This window comes from Ostrea edulis, chromosome 1, assembly GCF_947568905.1.
Source record: "Ostrea edulis chromosome 1, xbOstEdul1.1, whole genome shotgun sequence".
NCBI classification, from domain to species: Eukaryota; Metazoa; Mollusca; class Bivalvia; order Ostreida; family Ostreidae; genus Ostrea; species Ostrea edulis.
In genome coordinates, this window is record NC_079164.1 from 44,743,576 (window position 1) to 44,758,979 (window position 15,404).

General features: G+C 34.8%; 1 protein-coding gene across 2 annotated transcripts in view; it reads left to right on the plus strand.

The window, feature by feature from the left end:
• Positions 1–15,404, plus strand: part of LOC125652495 (little elongation complex subunit 2-like) — a 48,996-nt gene that overhangs the window by 14,296 nt on the left and 19,296 nt on the right. Inside the window, exons 1-6 of one of the 2 annotated variants that reach the window (XM_048881727.2) lie at positions 6,487–6,614; positions 8,039–8,212; positions 10,039–10,152; positions 12,743–12,914; positions 13,143–13,265; positions 14,956–15,084. In XM_048881727.2, coding sequence (XP_048737684.2) covers positions 6,592–6,614; positions 8,039–8,212; positions 10,039–10,152; positions 12,743–12,914; positions 13,143–13,265; positions 14,956–15,084 — 735 coding nt within the window. In that variant the 5' untranslated portion in view covers positions 6,487–6,591. Of the gene's footprint in view, positions 1–6,486; positions 6,615–8,038; positions 8,213–10,038; positions 10,153–12,742; positions 12,915–13,142; positions 13,266–14,955; positions 15,085–15,404 lie in introns of those variants that run through there. The other variant, XM_048881735.2, reaches the window with a different exon arrangement.

Sequence of the window (15,404 nt, forward strand, 5' to 3'; positions counted from 1 at the left end):
AATATACAAGTGAAACTGGTCAGCTAAGATACATGCAATGTTGTAAGATTATTGATAGGAAATAAATTGATGTGCATATTCATGAACTGCATTTGGTTACCTGACTTCTGCCAGTTTAGGGTGAGGGGATATTTTTTTCTCCCCTTTTCCCTTTTAGCTCACCTGAGCTGAAAGCTCAAGTAAGTTTTTCTGATCGCCTCTTGTCTGTCCGTTCGTCTGTAAACTTTTTACATTTTCGACTTCTCCAGAACCACTGGGCCAATTTCAACCAAACTTGGCAAAAAGCATCCTTGGGTGAAGGGCTTTCAAGTTTGTTCAAATGAATGGCCATGAAAATATACAGGGAAAATCTTATCAAAAACCACTGGACCAGGAAAGTACAAATTTGTATGACAGCTTTCTGACGTAGTGTAGATTTTAAAATCATGACCCCCAGGGGTAGGATAGGGCCACAATAGGGGATCAAAGTTGTACATACAAATATATAGGGAAAATCTTCTCAAGAACCACTGGATCAGGAAAGTACAAATTTATATGACAGCTTCCTACAAATTCAAGTTTGTAAAAATCATGACCTCTGGGGATAGGATGGGGCCACAATAGGGGATCAAAGTTTTACATACAAATATATAGGGAAAATCATTAAAAATCTTCTCAAGAACCACTGTGCCAGAAAAGCTGATATTTACATGAAAGCTTCCTGAAATAGTGCAGGTTTAAGTTTGTTAAAATCATGGCCCGAGGGGTAGGATGGGGCAACAATAGGGGGTCAAAGTTTTACATGCAACTATGTAGAGAAAATCTTCTCAAGAACATTAGGCCAGAGAAGTTTACATTTACATGACAATCTGATTAAAATAAGATCTTTGATCCGCTCCATTATTGTTGTACGTATGTCGCTACATGACAATAACGGAGCGGATCAAAGATCTTATTTTAATCGGATTGATTTACATGAAAGCTTCCTGTCGGTGCAGATTAAAGTTTGTAAAAACCATGGGCCCCGAGTGTAGGTTGGGGCCACAATAGAGATCAAAGTTTTACTTGCAAATATATAGGGAAAATATCTTTAAATATGGGCCAAGTGAGCAATGTGGCCCATGGGTCTCTTGTTTACTGTGTCCATTTTACATGTACTGTTGCTGGGAATTCATTAATTTTTAGCATAGTTCTTAAACATTAAAGTCAATCAAATGATATTCACACAGGTTAAAAATTATGAAGACAATAAGAGATTAATCTTGAGTAACCGGATGCAGCATTTACAATTTCATGCTTTTCTGAGATGGGGAAACATATTTCAGCAGAATGGGTGTTCCCAAAAAGGCCAGAAGTTGTAAGACAATTGTGCTCTGGTATAACTTATCACAGCAATCTATTTTGCAGCCTTCATTTACTAGAAAAGCAAATTAGCCTTTAATCTTTTAATTAATTTTTAGTCCCGTGGGGATCTTGGTTAGAATAGGTCCTCAGTACCCCTTGCTTGCTGTACGAGGCGACTAAATGGGGCGGTCCTTCGGATGAAACAGCAAAAACCGAGGCCCTGTGTCACAGCAGATGTGGCACGAAAAAGATCCCTCCCTGCTCAATGGCCATAAGCACCAAGCAGACGTCTTCTATGTAATCTCTCACCAGAGGGCGCATTGCGCTATGCTTCAATTTAACACCTCTGTCAACGTCTAAATGTTAAGATTCTTGGCAAAACTTACTTTTAGCTATTGCATCATAAATAATTATTTTACAAGTTTTAGTTTTAAGCTTTGAATCTTAAAGTAGGTTCACAAAAACAACAAATCCCATGATTATTCTAGTATTATTGAATGAATGAATGTTGTTATAAACCTTTTAATTCGACCAGGCGTCTCACATTCACCATCCTCTGCTTTTAACAATTCAGACAAGAGTTTGATTTGCTTCGATATTATCATTACAGTTTGATCACAGGCAATTGCATCGCTTGGGGTCGAATTTACTATTAAAGAGTACTCTTGTCGCAGGATCGCTCGAGGTCGAATTTACTATTAAAGAGTACTCTTTAATAGTAAATTCGACCTCGAGCGATCCTGCGAGTTTGATATGCTAAGTTATGTTTAGTACCATTTTGATATACTTTTTAGACGTTGACAAAAGTATGAGAGGAGCGGAGCGGGAACGATAACTCTGGGTAGAGATTGCTCTCTATGAGTGAACAATTCTCGCAAGAGACATTAAACAATATGCAATCAATCAGTTTCTATCAGCAGTGTTAGCAGAAAATCCAAGTGAAAAAGGAAATTGATTGGCAAACCAAAGATAACTTTAAATGAATTTCAGATTTTTGAAATTAGAATGTGAGATTAATAGAATCCTTCATTAGTACGAGTGTGGGATAGGGAAATTCCACCGAGGGGACAAGATTCGCAGTCTAGGACGAGGCTTTGCCGAGTCCTAGACAGCGAATCTTGTTCCAGAGGTGGAATTCCCCTATCCCACACGAGTTAATAATGAAGGATTCTATTATAACAACCATCAGAGTTATGAGGTTGATCACTGTTCGTTATCTTCACCTTTCATAATGGTGTGTCATATTAGTTCTATCTGCATGTGTCATTCAGATACTAATTAATAGTTTCAGCTCTTTTTTTTTTAGTTCACTTGAGATGCTCAGGTGATCTATTGCAACCCATTGTTATGTATTATTAACTTATTTTGAACATTTTTCAGTCTCAGAAACTACATGATCAATTTTTACCGAAATTGCTGTGGAAAATAAGTTGATGTTACAGCGTATATGTATTATAAACTAGGAACAAAATAGTGAATTTGGGGTGAAACTTAAACCTTTAAAAATTGCAAATTCTTTTAATCCCGGGGATCTGACACAAGGAAAAATGGTTGCAGAGCATAATTGAGAATTTTTCACTCATGGAGACGTCACCCTTGCCGGTGAAGGGCTGCAAAATTTAGTCCTATGCTTTGCGCTTAATGGCCATTGAGCAGGGGTGGGGGGTATTTATTATGCCACATCTGCTGTGATAATGAACCTACATGTAGGTTTTTACAGTCTCATCCGAAAGACCACCTCTTACGGCAAGCGAGGTTTACTGAGGACCTATTCTAACCCGGAGCAGAGCATAAAAGCTCCCGAGTTGTGAAATTCAAATGGGTCAGAGATTCAGGGCTGGACATATGTATCATGCAGTGAAATGCGTTGGATTTTTAAAATTCTCTCTGCGTATCTGGGAAACAAAGTAGGTTTATAATTATAATGGGCTTTGAGGTTTCTACCAATAATAATAAAATTAATGGGTAAGGGGTTCAGACGCTTATTTTCCGTTATTTTCTATACAAATGATTAATATTGGGTGACCCCCACCCCCAGAAGCCTGGGATTAATTTTTTTAGACAAACCTAGATCCCATATACCATTTAGAATGTTGCAAAGATCAAAGGAATGCCGCGGTCATTATTCTGCGATATTCCTTTCTGCGTAATAACTGATTATGAGAAAATTGATACACAATACAATTATCACAACAACAAAGCTTATAAGTGATAATTCAATTCTATACCCATAAAAAGTAATCAATAGATCTATATGTACGTTGTGGTACATATTTTATTTATAACTGACTGCAAAATATTTCAAACATGTCGATGCACAGTCCCCACGTACAGGTATGTATAGTTTTCTTGAACTATGTATTCAGAGCGGTTTATTTAATCCGTCAACATCAAACTATACTTGAAATATTTTTCAAAAATAGGTCTTCTCACTTTTTTCGTCAGCAAAAAACATGTAGGCCTAATTCGTTTCTGAAACTGTTATGACGTCACTGTGACCTGTAATTCGTAGCTGTATAGGTAAACGATCAGCTGTAAAAAGCCCGTAGTAGAATAGAAATAAAGTTCTTGTTTTCGTGTATGATGCAGAATAACCTCTTCGGTCTCGAAATGTTTGAAATATAAAAACCTCGACTATAACGCTTTGGTTAAATATTTCAAAACATTTCTCGACCTCGAAGGTTAAATTATCCTGCAACATACACGAAAAATAGAAATAAAGTTCTTATGTTTTCGCGTATGTTGCAGGATAACCTCCCAATTTTAAGTTGATAAATGACTTGTTTTGAGACATAAAAGCCGAGGCGTTAATTACGAAAACACGGTCATTATTTCTTAAAAGGGCATGGACACGATTTGAGCTTTACAAAAAGAGTGAAACAATTACATAAATCGAAAGAGGGATGAGATAGACAGGGAATTCACACATTTCAGAAAAATTATTGCCACAAAAAAATTATCATAAAGGGGGGATAGTAGTAATATCCATACTTCAGGTGCCTGTGTGACAAACGGAACGGGATGATTTCAGCTTCTCCATCGTCAACTTCCCATATTTATGTAGCAGTATTCCATTATCACCTGCATATGGTGTTTATATCTCTGAGCTCATTCGATACACAAGAACTTGTTCTGTGTATGATCAGTTTCTATTTAAGCAAGGTACATGTAGATGTTGGCGGAAATTGTGTTTCGCTCAGAATCAAGTCTCACGAAATATGAATAATCTACTATTAAATCGAGGCAGGCTACTGACAAACAAGCTGATGTTAAATAGGGGTTTCGACGGTCTCATTTAAAGCCAGCATTTCACAAATTCTAAGGTCGTTATATAATGATCTAGTTTGCCCATATAACCTATCATTGTTTGATATGTTTCATACCGATTGTTAGGCTGTTCTCGACACACTGATTTTGACTACAGACTACTCCGTTTACCTGATCGAGACATATATAAGGGCTCACGACGGGTGTGACCGATCGACAGCGAATGCTTTAAAAAAATCTTCCTATACACCTGTTCACAAAATATCTTAAAACTAAGATCAAAATTTACAAACACTGTAATTTTCTTATTTTTCATCTCTTGTAGACTTTCTTAATTAATATGTAAGGCCGGTACATCCATGGTTTATAAAACTTGAATACATACTTATGACCTTGTGATCGGTATTTGATTATCAGAGAGAATTATTGTTTTCAACTTAGTCGTAAGATATTTTGTAAATAAAGGTCCAGATCCACCATACCAACAGTTACAGTGTACACAAGTGATCAATTATAGATGAATGTCTATTCATTTAAAATAGCATCGCCTAGTTGCGTAACTCATTAGGTTAGTACGGTAACTGTAGAACGCGGATTTATGGAGCGCCAAATTAACATAAACTCAAATAATTGAAGATATCTTCAATTATTTGAAGATATCATCAATTCAATTATTGCTCTCTTTAGTTGAATTAATGCGCGCATTAAATTAATTATTGCTCTCATCACATGAATTAATGCGCGCTTCAATTCAATTATTGCTCTCATCAATTGAATTAATGCGCGCATCAATTGAATTAATGAGAGCATCAATTGAATTAATGAGAGCAATAATAGATTTGATGCGCGCATTAATTCAATTATTGCCCTCTTCAATTCAATTGATGATAGCATTAATTTCGTAGAAATATTGCTAGCAATAATTGATTTAGAGCTCGGTATAAATAATTTGATGATCTCTTTAATTCAATTGAAGATATCTTTAATTATTTACAATGCTTTTGTATAAGGAATTAATGCGCGCATCAATTCTTTTAAAGAGAGCAACAATTCAATTAAAGAGATCATTAATTCAATTGTGGATATGTTGAATTGAAGATATCTTTAATTATTTAGTTGCTCTCTCTAAAAGAATTATTGCTCTCTTCAAATGAATTAAAGATATCATTAATTCAATTGAAGAGAGCAATAATTGAATTAATGCGCGCATTAAATCCATTATTGTTCTCATCAAATGAATTAATGCGCGCATCAATTCAATTATTGCTCTCATCAATTGATTTAATGCGCGCATTATATCAATTATTGCTCTCTTCAATGGAATTGTAGCGCGCATCAATTCAATTGTTGATATCATTAATTCATTTGAAGAGATCATTAATTCAATTGTTGCGCGCATCAATTCAGCAGAAGAATTAATGCTATCATAAATTCATTTAATGCGCGCAATAATTAAGAATTGAAGATATCATTAATTATTTGAAGAGATCTTTAATTAAATTCTTGCGCGCATCAAATGAATTGATGATATCTTCAAATAATTGAAGATATCTTCAATTATTTGAGTTTATGTTAATTTGGCGCTCCATACGGATTAGAGTCCAGCAGGGGTTTAAATTTTTATTTATTATATATCCCCCCCCCCCCCCCCCCCGATTGCTTTCTACTAAAACTGCATTATTGTACATATTCTCTACTTTTCATCCATATCAAATTTCTCTGGTGCAGCATACATCCTTAGTATCTGCTACTGGTAGTAGTAAAAGTAGAGGCGCTTTGGATTTCAATCTCTACCCAGAGTTATCGTTCCTTACACTCACTTTTTTTAAAAAGTGAGAGCAAGGAACGACAACTCTGGATAGAGACTGAACTAGCTCTAAAAGTATCGCATCCACGAATCATTAAAGGGATGAGTTACCTAATATTTACATAAAAAACAAAACCAATATTGTTATTGTTTTTAGTTCCGAATATTGGATATACGGACACAAAACGCAAGCTATGGATTTTAAAAGCCAGTGGAGGTATTATAGATATGTGTATCATATGATTGTTTTTAAATGTCGGAGTATGTCAATGCTGTTAATGAATAATTCGTCTGATTTGAACTGCACACGTTGAGGAATTTCGAGTTGTTGAAAACTTGACAACATTTCACTGAATCTCTGTTCAACTGTTCAAACTGAAATACTCAATGCTGTGGGTAAAATTTCCTTATTATAAGTATATGAATATATTCACAGTATATCATTTGTATTATACTGTAAATTTTATAGATTGATTAGAAATAAAGAAATATTAAAATTCTGAATTATCATTAAAGACCAATTTAAGACTTAAGACCTCCCCCCCCCCCCCTTAAAAAAAATCCACATTAATAATGCAAGGGGATAGCTAGGGATTGTTTGATATGGAAGCAAAAGAGACAAGAGTTTAATGCTGCCTTAAGGACCCCAATAGGCCCAGGACAATGTCATGATGATGTCCAGATGGGCAGAGCCCCCCAAAAGCTGACAGATTTTTTTTACAATCCTGAGACCTAAATGTGAATGTCCAGAAAATAAGGTTTACAGGAAAATGATCTGCTGATTATGTAAAAGTTAATACTATTAAAAGTAGAAAAAGAATCCCCCTTTTTTTTAGTTTTCTTCAACAAATTGTACATGTATGAAAATTTAGATATATACAGTTTTTTCAATAATATATTAAAGCAATTTAAATTTACTGTTTATTTCACAAGTCAAATGTCACAGAAATTTTTTGCTTTCAATTCGATTGTGACATTGTCGCTAGGTCACGTTTTGAAGAAACTTGAAATTATTTTCACTTCATAAAAGACACAAAATCCTCTTGGAACAACCTTGGAGACAAAATAAGGTCTTTTAGCATCAATGTTAACAATTTCAAAGGATGACATGTTGTTTTGTTTATGTGGCGCATGAATGATTGACCTACTATCGTTTTTTCGAACCCTTGTTATTAACCTGAGAAAAATACTGTTGTGTGATAAAACCAGATATATAACGCACAAGAACATTATTTAATCGGGAATTAATGTCACATATTGTATTCATTACTGAATTTTTTGTGGGAGAGGGTTTATGCATTTATTTGCTTACTAAAAAAATGTAGAATCAATGTTTTCTATTTTGGCAAATGATGTGGAAGCTAGCACTTGCATACAACTATAGCTATGCTTTTGCAATATGTAATAAATGATCGATGCACAAAAAATATCATTCTTAGAAAATCTGTTATTGTCACATGGACAAAATTCATGATAATCCATTGCCTAATGTCATGATAGATGCTGACCTTGTATCAAGGTCTCGCAGTGTCTCAGTAGATCTCTTTCAGGGATCTGTTTGATATACATTACTGAAATAATCTCTTATAGATAGAGCTACAGTATAACAATTTATATAATGCAGACATTTTTGTAATTTAGTAAAAAGGAACCCATAAATGGCATCAACTGTTTCTTTACGGAGGACTCCTTCAACAAGTACTCGAGGCTACCATCGACACTGGAAGAGAGACTTCTGATGAAAATTAAACAGATCAAAGGAGAACCTGTTTGTCCAAGCACTGTACAGGTGCAAAGTCATACTTCTTCTCCCAGGTAAAAGTAATTTTGATTGTAATTTAGCCTGAATATGCACTCAAATTGAGTAAGCAGTTAGAATTTAATTAGCATACTTAATTTTGATAAAATCCAGCCGAATTGAACTAAGTTGGGTAATGGGTATACCCGGCGACGCGCTAAGAATCAAATGACTCAGCTACAGTGCAGTAATGAAAATGTTAACCTTCTATTGTATAAACATTATTCCGCATAGAAATGACCAACATATTAACAAATCATGTTTATTTCACCAGTGTATAAATTAAAAACATTATGTCTTAGAATAAGCAACTCTCAATACTACTGTCTCCAAGGATGACAGCATGAGGCCGCCTTCGCCTATCAAAATTTTGTGGCTCAATCAGCTGACCTGGCAAGATGCGTGCGCAATTCCAGCTTACATTCAAGTGTGTCACCAGTCATCACCAGTTAACCCGAGTACACCGGATTGTTAGAATCAAGTATGCTAGTTGCCCCCAAAATCAAAGCTTGAAGGCATATTATTTTGGGTCTATTCATCCATCTAACTGTTTGTCATCATTGTTAATCTTGGTGATAACTTTTGTAAGTACAAGTATACAAGATAGATACTTCCTACTGGATGATCTGAAAGGTCAAGGTCAAAGCTATATGAATAATAACAGTCAACTTTATTTATCAAGGTCATTTTTTCCTTTCGTTTTAATTGGCCACACTCTGGGGTATAGTGTTTGACAAACACAATTTTTGAAATGAAAATGATTGCTTATAAATACACAATGTGTTGCAACAAGTGAATATTGCTTATACACAATATGTTGCTAGAAGTGAATGTTGCTTGTACACAATGTAATGCTACAAGTAAATATTGCTTATACACAATGTGTTGCGACAAGTAAATATTGCTTATACACAATGTGTTGCGACAAGTGAATATTGCTTATACACAATGTGTTGCTAGAAGTGAATGTTGCTTGTACACAATGTAATGCTACAAGTAAATATTGCTTATACACAATGTGTTGCGACAAGTGAATATTGCTTATACACAATGTGTTGCGACAAGTGACTATTGCTCATACACAATGTGTTTCTACAAGTGAATATTGCTTATACACAATGTGCTCCTTCAAGTGAATATTGCTTGTACACAATGATGTTAAATGCTACAAGTGAATATTGCTTGTACACAATGTAATGCTACAAGTGAATGAAAGACTAGAATGCTTCTGTGGAACCTGTTTAGTATGCTAGTTTATTATATAGCTAATAAATAGTCTGTTATAAAATCTGCGTAAAATCTAGAGAATGTTAGTGTTCAATATCCTGAGAATTTATTGAACGCTAACTTTGCATTGCTTGAATTGTGTGCGCCCGAAACATTCTGAGTATGAGTGTTCAATATTGACCTTACCATAACAACGTAAACAAGCCGTAATGACAGGTTTAATATTGAACAGTTAAGAAATGCATGCTGATATTGCACACTTTCACCTTAGATGCCAATATTGATGAATTTTCGTCTGTTTGGGAGTATTTTAAGTGAAAAGGGATATAATTTAACAACTAAATACTTTAGCTATATAATAAAAGGGTTATTGAACTTATATGGTGAATATTGGCACTCGTTGACTGTCAAAATGTACTCACAAGCTTGTGCATTTTCCCAGCCAACTTGTGCCAATATTCACCAATAAGTTCAATCAATAACCCTATAGTATCAATAGTCATGGATTTCTTTACACATTTTTCTTAAGTGTAAATTTATCATGTTGTGTGCTCTACATGTAAAGATATTTTCCCACGATGTTTAATGTTGGACTTATAAGATTGATATTTATCAGAGATGAGACTCCAGTGTTAGGGGAGAGTGTACAGATTTTGTCTGACAGTACAACTGAACTCCCGACCGTACAGAGAGAAACCAAAACCCGAAGTACACCAAACCAGCAAAAAACGTAGGTATCCTTTTATTGATGGTCATACATGATGTACCTCTTATTTTATACCCCCCCCCCCCCCCCCACCTTCCTTCAAAGAGGTGGGGTTTATTGCTTTGCATGTGTTGTTCAGTTGGTATGAGGTTAATCAGTGTAGAATTTGTTGTCCATCCAATTACTAGAGAACCTTTTGTCTAATGGTCATTAACTTCATAGGCAGGTTAGTCGTGCTTTCTGGATAACCTTTATGGGTTTTCAGTTCAAAGGTTCACCATGTATTTTTCAAAACTCATGTTTTCTGATCATGGATTTCAGTGTGGTGGAAAGTGTTAATTACATGTTTTAGGTCACCTCTGATAATGTAAGCGACACTCTCATTAAAAAATTCTATACAGAAGGTCAAAATTGAATAAGGGCTATTCCAGCAAAGAACGTATGGGGGGGGGGGGGGGGGGGGGGGGGGGGGGGGGGGGGGGGAAGGGACGGCAGCAGATATTTTTTTGGATGGGTGGGGGTGATTTGGGAAAATATATTTGTATGGGTGGTTGTCTTCCAGGTTAAATAAAAAACATGGGTGCCTGTGAATTTTGATAAAAATGAAAACGTATCACGCTACGTTTCTATTATTACAAAAGAAGAAGAAAAGCGGAGCCATTCTACATTAACTTTAGTACGGAAAAAAGATTGATAAATGGGCAGATAACTCAATGTTACCGTAAAACTTTCCCCTCCAAGGTGTTACCCAATGTATTGTACCTGTCCTAAACTACCACCTGTCTAATGCAACCAACGATCATGAGTTTTACAACCTTTTCGTGTAATTTCACCTTTATGAAACGACTGTACATTTTTTCGATTACAACGCGATTCCTACTTTCGATTTCAGTCGAGCATGACTATTCTGGGAATTATCGCCCCTAACACTTTCGTTTTAAAATGCGCAGGTAACAGTTCGGCGGTGTTCTTGTTTAATCGGCACTCTGAATCAATTATTATACCCAAGCTATCAATTTGTTAACGTGTAATTAACATGCAGCGTTGTGTGAGGTTAATTACCAAAACCCGAGTTGTTGTTTAATTAACAAAATCAAGGATCAGGGAATCACCGTTGTTTCCGAAGGTGTGAATTTCGACAGACTTTGAGATGTGCGGGGTAATTCGGATATGAAATCTCCCACCTGGTATACCATTACGTTTAACAGAGTGGAAAATTTGCCTGATTGCGATATAAATCGGGTAAATATTATGCTTGGGACTGAAATTTTAAATGGAATATTCGCGAGTTTCCCGTAGGCCTACGAGAGATTGTAGGGGGGAAAGTCAAAGGAAAAAAGTCACAATCTATATGCATACACTTTGTAATTTAGGGAAATATCTATGTCTAGCACTTAAGTTGCGAGAAAACCTAACTCTTTGAAAAGTTCTTCTCCGTTGCTTGCTTGAATTTGTACACCACTATACAATGCCATTTTATGTATACATATTGTAACTGATGTAATAAGACACTTGTCTTTTAAAAGCAATAAAGAGAGTAACAATATATGTGAATTTAAATTAAAAGTGGTATAATATATTCATATTTTATTTAGTTATATATCATTTAAAAAAACCAACTTCTTGTTATTTCAACTGTGCAATTAACAAGCACCCAGATCATGACATGAGTAAAAAGGACATGCACATCTAGTCCAGAAATGATATGACAATATCCCACATCATCAGGGCTTGAAGCTAAGTTTTTATGTCACCAGTCCAGCCGGACTGATGGGGTATAATTTTAACCAGTCCGCAGAAAAAATTACCAGTCCAACAGAGTTTTCCAGAAATAATCAAATATATTTTGTTGATATCATTAAAATGAAATTTAACTCATTATACCTTAGACAATATTGTAACACTTAAATGTGGAATTTATATTTACGAATCAGATTCGTCCGGTTGATTAAACAGATCGAAGCATGCCAAATGTGTATGAAATTTCATATTAAGTATATTTTCCAAAATGATGCTTTAGAAAATGAACCAGTCCCATCAGACTGACTAAAACAAATGTCAGTCAGTCCGCCAGACTTTTAGCCAGTCACAGACTGACGGACATATGTTAATTTCGAGCCCTGATCATTAGTGAAACTGTTCGTTTATAATAAGCAAACAGAGCTTAGGTTTCTACAACTCACATGTTTCCAGAGTATACAAAATTAATTGAATTTTTTCTTTCATTTTATATGCTGAGATCATCCTTTTTTTCTCCCTACCAAAATTGCATTGGAAACCAAAATATGTAATTTTTTCTGCAATGATTGCTACCTTCATCTCCCGATGAAACAACAAAGAAAGACATTTTATTGTTTATATTTTTTGCATTTTTAAAAATATAAACTAGAATTAAGTTCTAAAATATCATATGGTTGATCCATTTGTTACGTTAAATGAAAGTATTGAATTGTATGGGTGGTGGTGGCAGGGGAGAATCTAATTGTATGGGTGGTGGTAGCAGAGGAAAATTTAATTGTATGGGTGGCTGTCTTAAAAATAAAGTGCCTTCCCTCCCCCCCCCATATTTTTTTTGCTGGAATAGCCCTAAATATTAATGCATTGAAACTTACAGGAAAAGGAAACTGGGAGCTGAACCACCATATGTAAAGAAAGTCCCCCCACCCAGGAAATCCAGATTCTCACATGATCAGCAGAAGCGCTTCGTGTACCTTTACAAGAAATATGCTCACAGAGCTTCAGTGGATACAGTAGAAGAAGAGAGAAGTGAAATTAGAGAACTACAGGTGCTGGGAATCATTCAAAGAAAAATTGCTTTGTTTGATCTTAAGAAAATTCATAGGGCTGTTGAAAGTCAAGTGGCAAAATACCTCTCATGACATCCTTTAGCATAAGCCTAGGAAATAGTATACATGTACATGTATGACCATATATGTAAGATATGGTGTAAAAGATGCATGCATGTACATTGTACACTGATTAATTAATTTTTTCTAATTTGATATTTATGACAGATACTGACAAATGAAGTTCTTGAAGAGCAGAAAGAGTTCCAGGAATTTCAGGAGGTGTTAGCCAATACATCTCATAAAACAGACTACACCTACATGCATCCTGCCACCAGGGCTTACACGGAGGCAAGGCAGTGTTTTCCTTTTTCTCTCTTTCAGTTACTATTTGTGAGTCGGAAAAATTAAACCAGCAGAATTGTACTTTGTGTAGGGTACTTTGTATGTGTGGTATTAGATTTTGATACATTTACATCTAGGTAAACATTGAGTTGATAAACTACATGTAGGTAGTGACTGTTCATTTGTCACATGTTCAGCTTTATATGTGACAGTCAGTAGTTCTCCTAATGAGACTTTAAAACCAAGATTACATTCAAATGAAGAGGGACAGCAAAGATTTTGGGGTCATACCACTTTGACTGTATGTAAGTCTGTGTGTATATCTATTGTAACACAATAACTCAACAGTTTTCTTTGTAACAATTTCAAATTTTATACAGAAGGAATTGACATAAGAGAAAGACAGATATCTATTGATTAGTGCCTATAGGAATCACATTGTCCATCTGTTTGTCACAACTTTTGATGTGGCACAAAATCTTGAATAGTTTTCATTGTAAACTTTCATATTTTATACAGTGGTAGTTGACCATTAAAGGAGTATGTCTAAAGATTTTTTTGGGTCTTGAGGTCAAGGTCACAACACCTAGAAATTGTAACTTTGCTTTCTATGTGACACAATAAGTTGAAAAGTTTTCAATATTTACCTTTCATATTTTATGCAAAGGTAATTGGCAATTAAAGAAAGACATCTACATATTTTGATCTGTCCCATCTCTCTATCTGTGATAATTTTTGTTATGACGTGATATATTGAATAATTTTCAACATAAAGCTTTAATTTATATCTTATGTGAAGATAGTTGACCATTTAAGAAAAACACCTATAGATCTGGGAGTCATGAGGTAAAAGGTCAAAATTACAAGAAATTTTAATCTCTGACCTTTCTATGCCTTCATTGCATCACAATATATGGAAAAGTTTTCAAAATGCACCCTTCATATTCTATAGAGAGATAGCTGTTTATTAAAAGAATACACCTATTACCGTGGTAATAGATTATGGAAGTCTGTCTGTTTGTCTGTCATCACTTTTGTTGAATCGATATCTTGAACATTTTTCAACAAAAAGCTTTCATATTTTGTAAAAGGCAGTTGATAAATAATTTTCAACATAAAGGTTTTATATTCTATGCAAAGATAGTTGACCATTAAAGAAAGACACCCATAGGATTTTTGGTTATGAGGTCGAAGGTCATGAATACAGCAAACTAAATTTACTACATATATGTAGAGCTTTTATACTTAAAACAAATGTAGTTGATCCTGCAGTTCAGCATGGAAACAGATCTGGGAAAAGAACATAATCACTCCTCTCTGTAATTATGAACATTAGTGAATTCTGTGTCATTAGCACGTCTAGTAGATGTACATGTAATATATGACTTACTGGGTAAGTTCTCAGTGGGACCCTATCTGACTGAGTCAGGTTCCTAGTTGAAAATATGTTATTATAAATTGTGAATAATTACATTTTCAATTATTACCCCAACCTTGGTCACGGAAATCACTGGCACAATAAGAAATTTGAGATGCTACATGTAAATGAACCAGAGGCTGAGAGCTGATATCGCTAAATGAGTGAATTTAAGATTCTTGAATTGATGTAAACTTCATACACACAAACGTAATATGTAGGTAGAATAATTTTGAGGAATTTTTATCTATTGATTAATTATTTGTTCTTTATTTATAGGATTATATCCAGAGTCGAAAGAAGGAGGTAGAATTATACCCAAAATATTACAATGCAGAAACATCTTTTAAGATTGACGGTGAAGGGCAGTCCTCTAAGATGGTGTACATAAAGCCTCTTCTTCAACTGGTGAGTGTTCGGTGTTTTTGCGTGCATGGTTACACAGTATTAAATATGGTATGATTCTATGTACAGGAATGTAATATTTTTTTATATTTCATTACCACCCACAAGCAATTAAAATCCCCAACTGCTACAAATGTCTGTATTAAATTTAGTTTTCTTTTCTTTTCATATTGATCCATTCTATTTCAAATTAGACCCTTTGATATGCTCACATATATCGCTACATAGCAATATACATTAGTGGATCAAAGGATTTAATTTTAATTAGATTATATTGATGCTATCTGGTATTTGGATTTCTTCTGTCTTTTTTTCTTATGTTT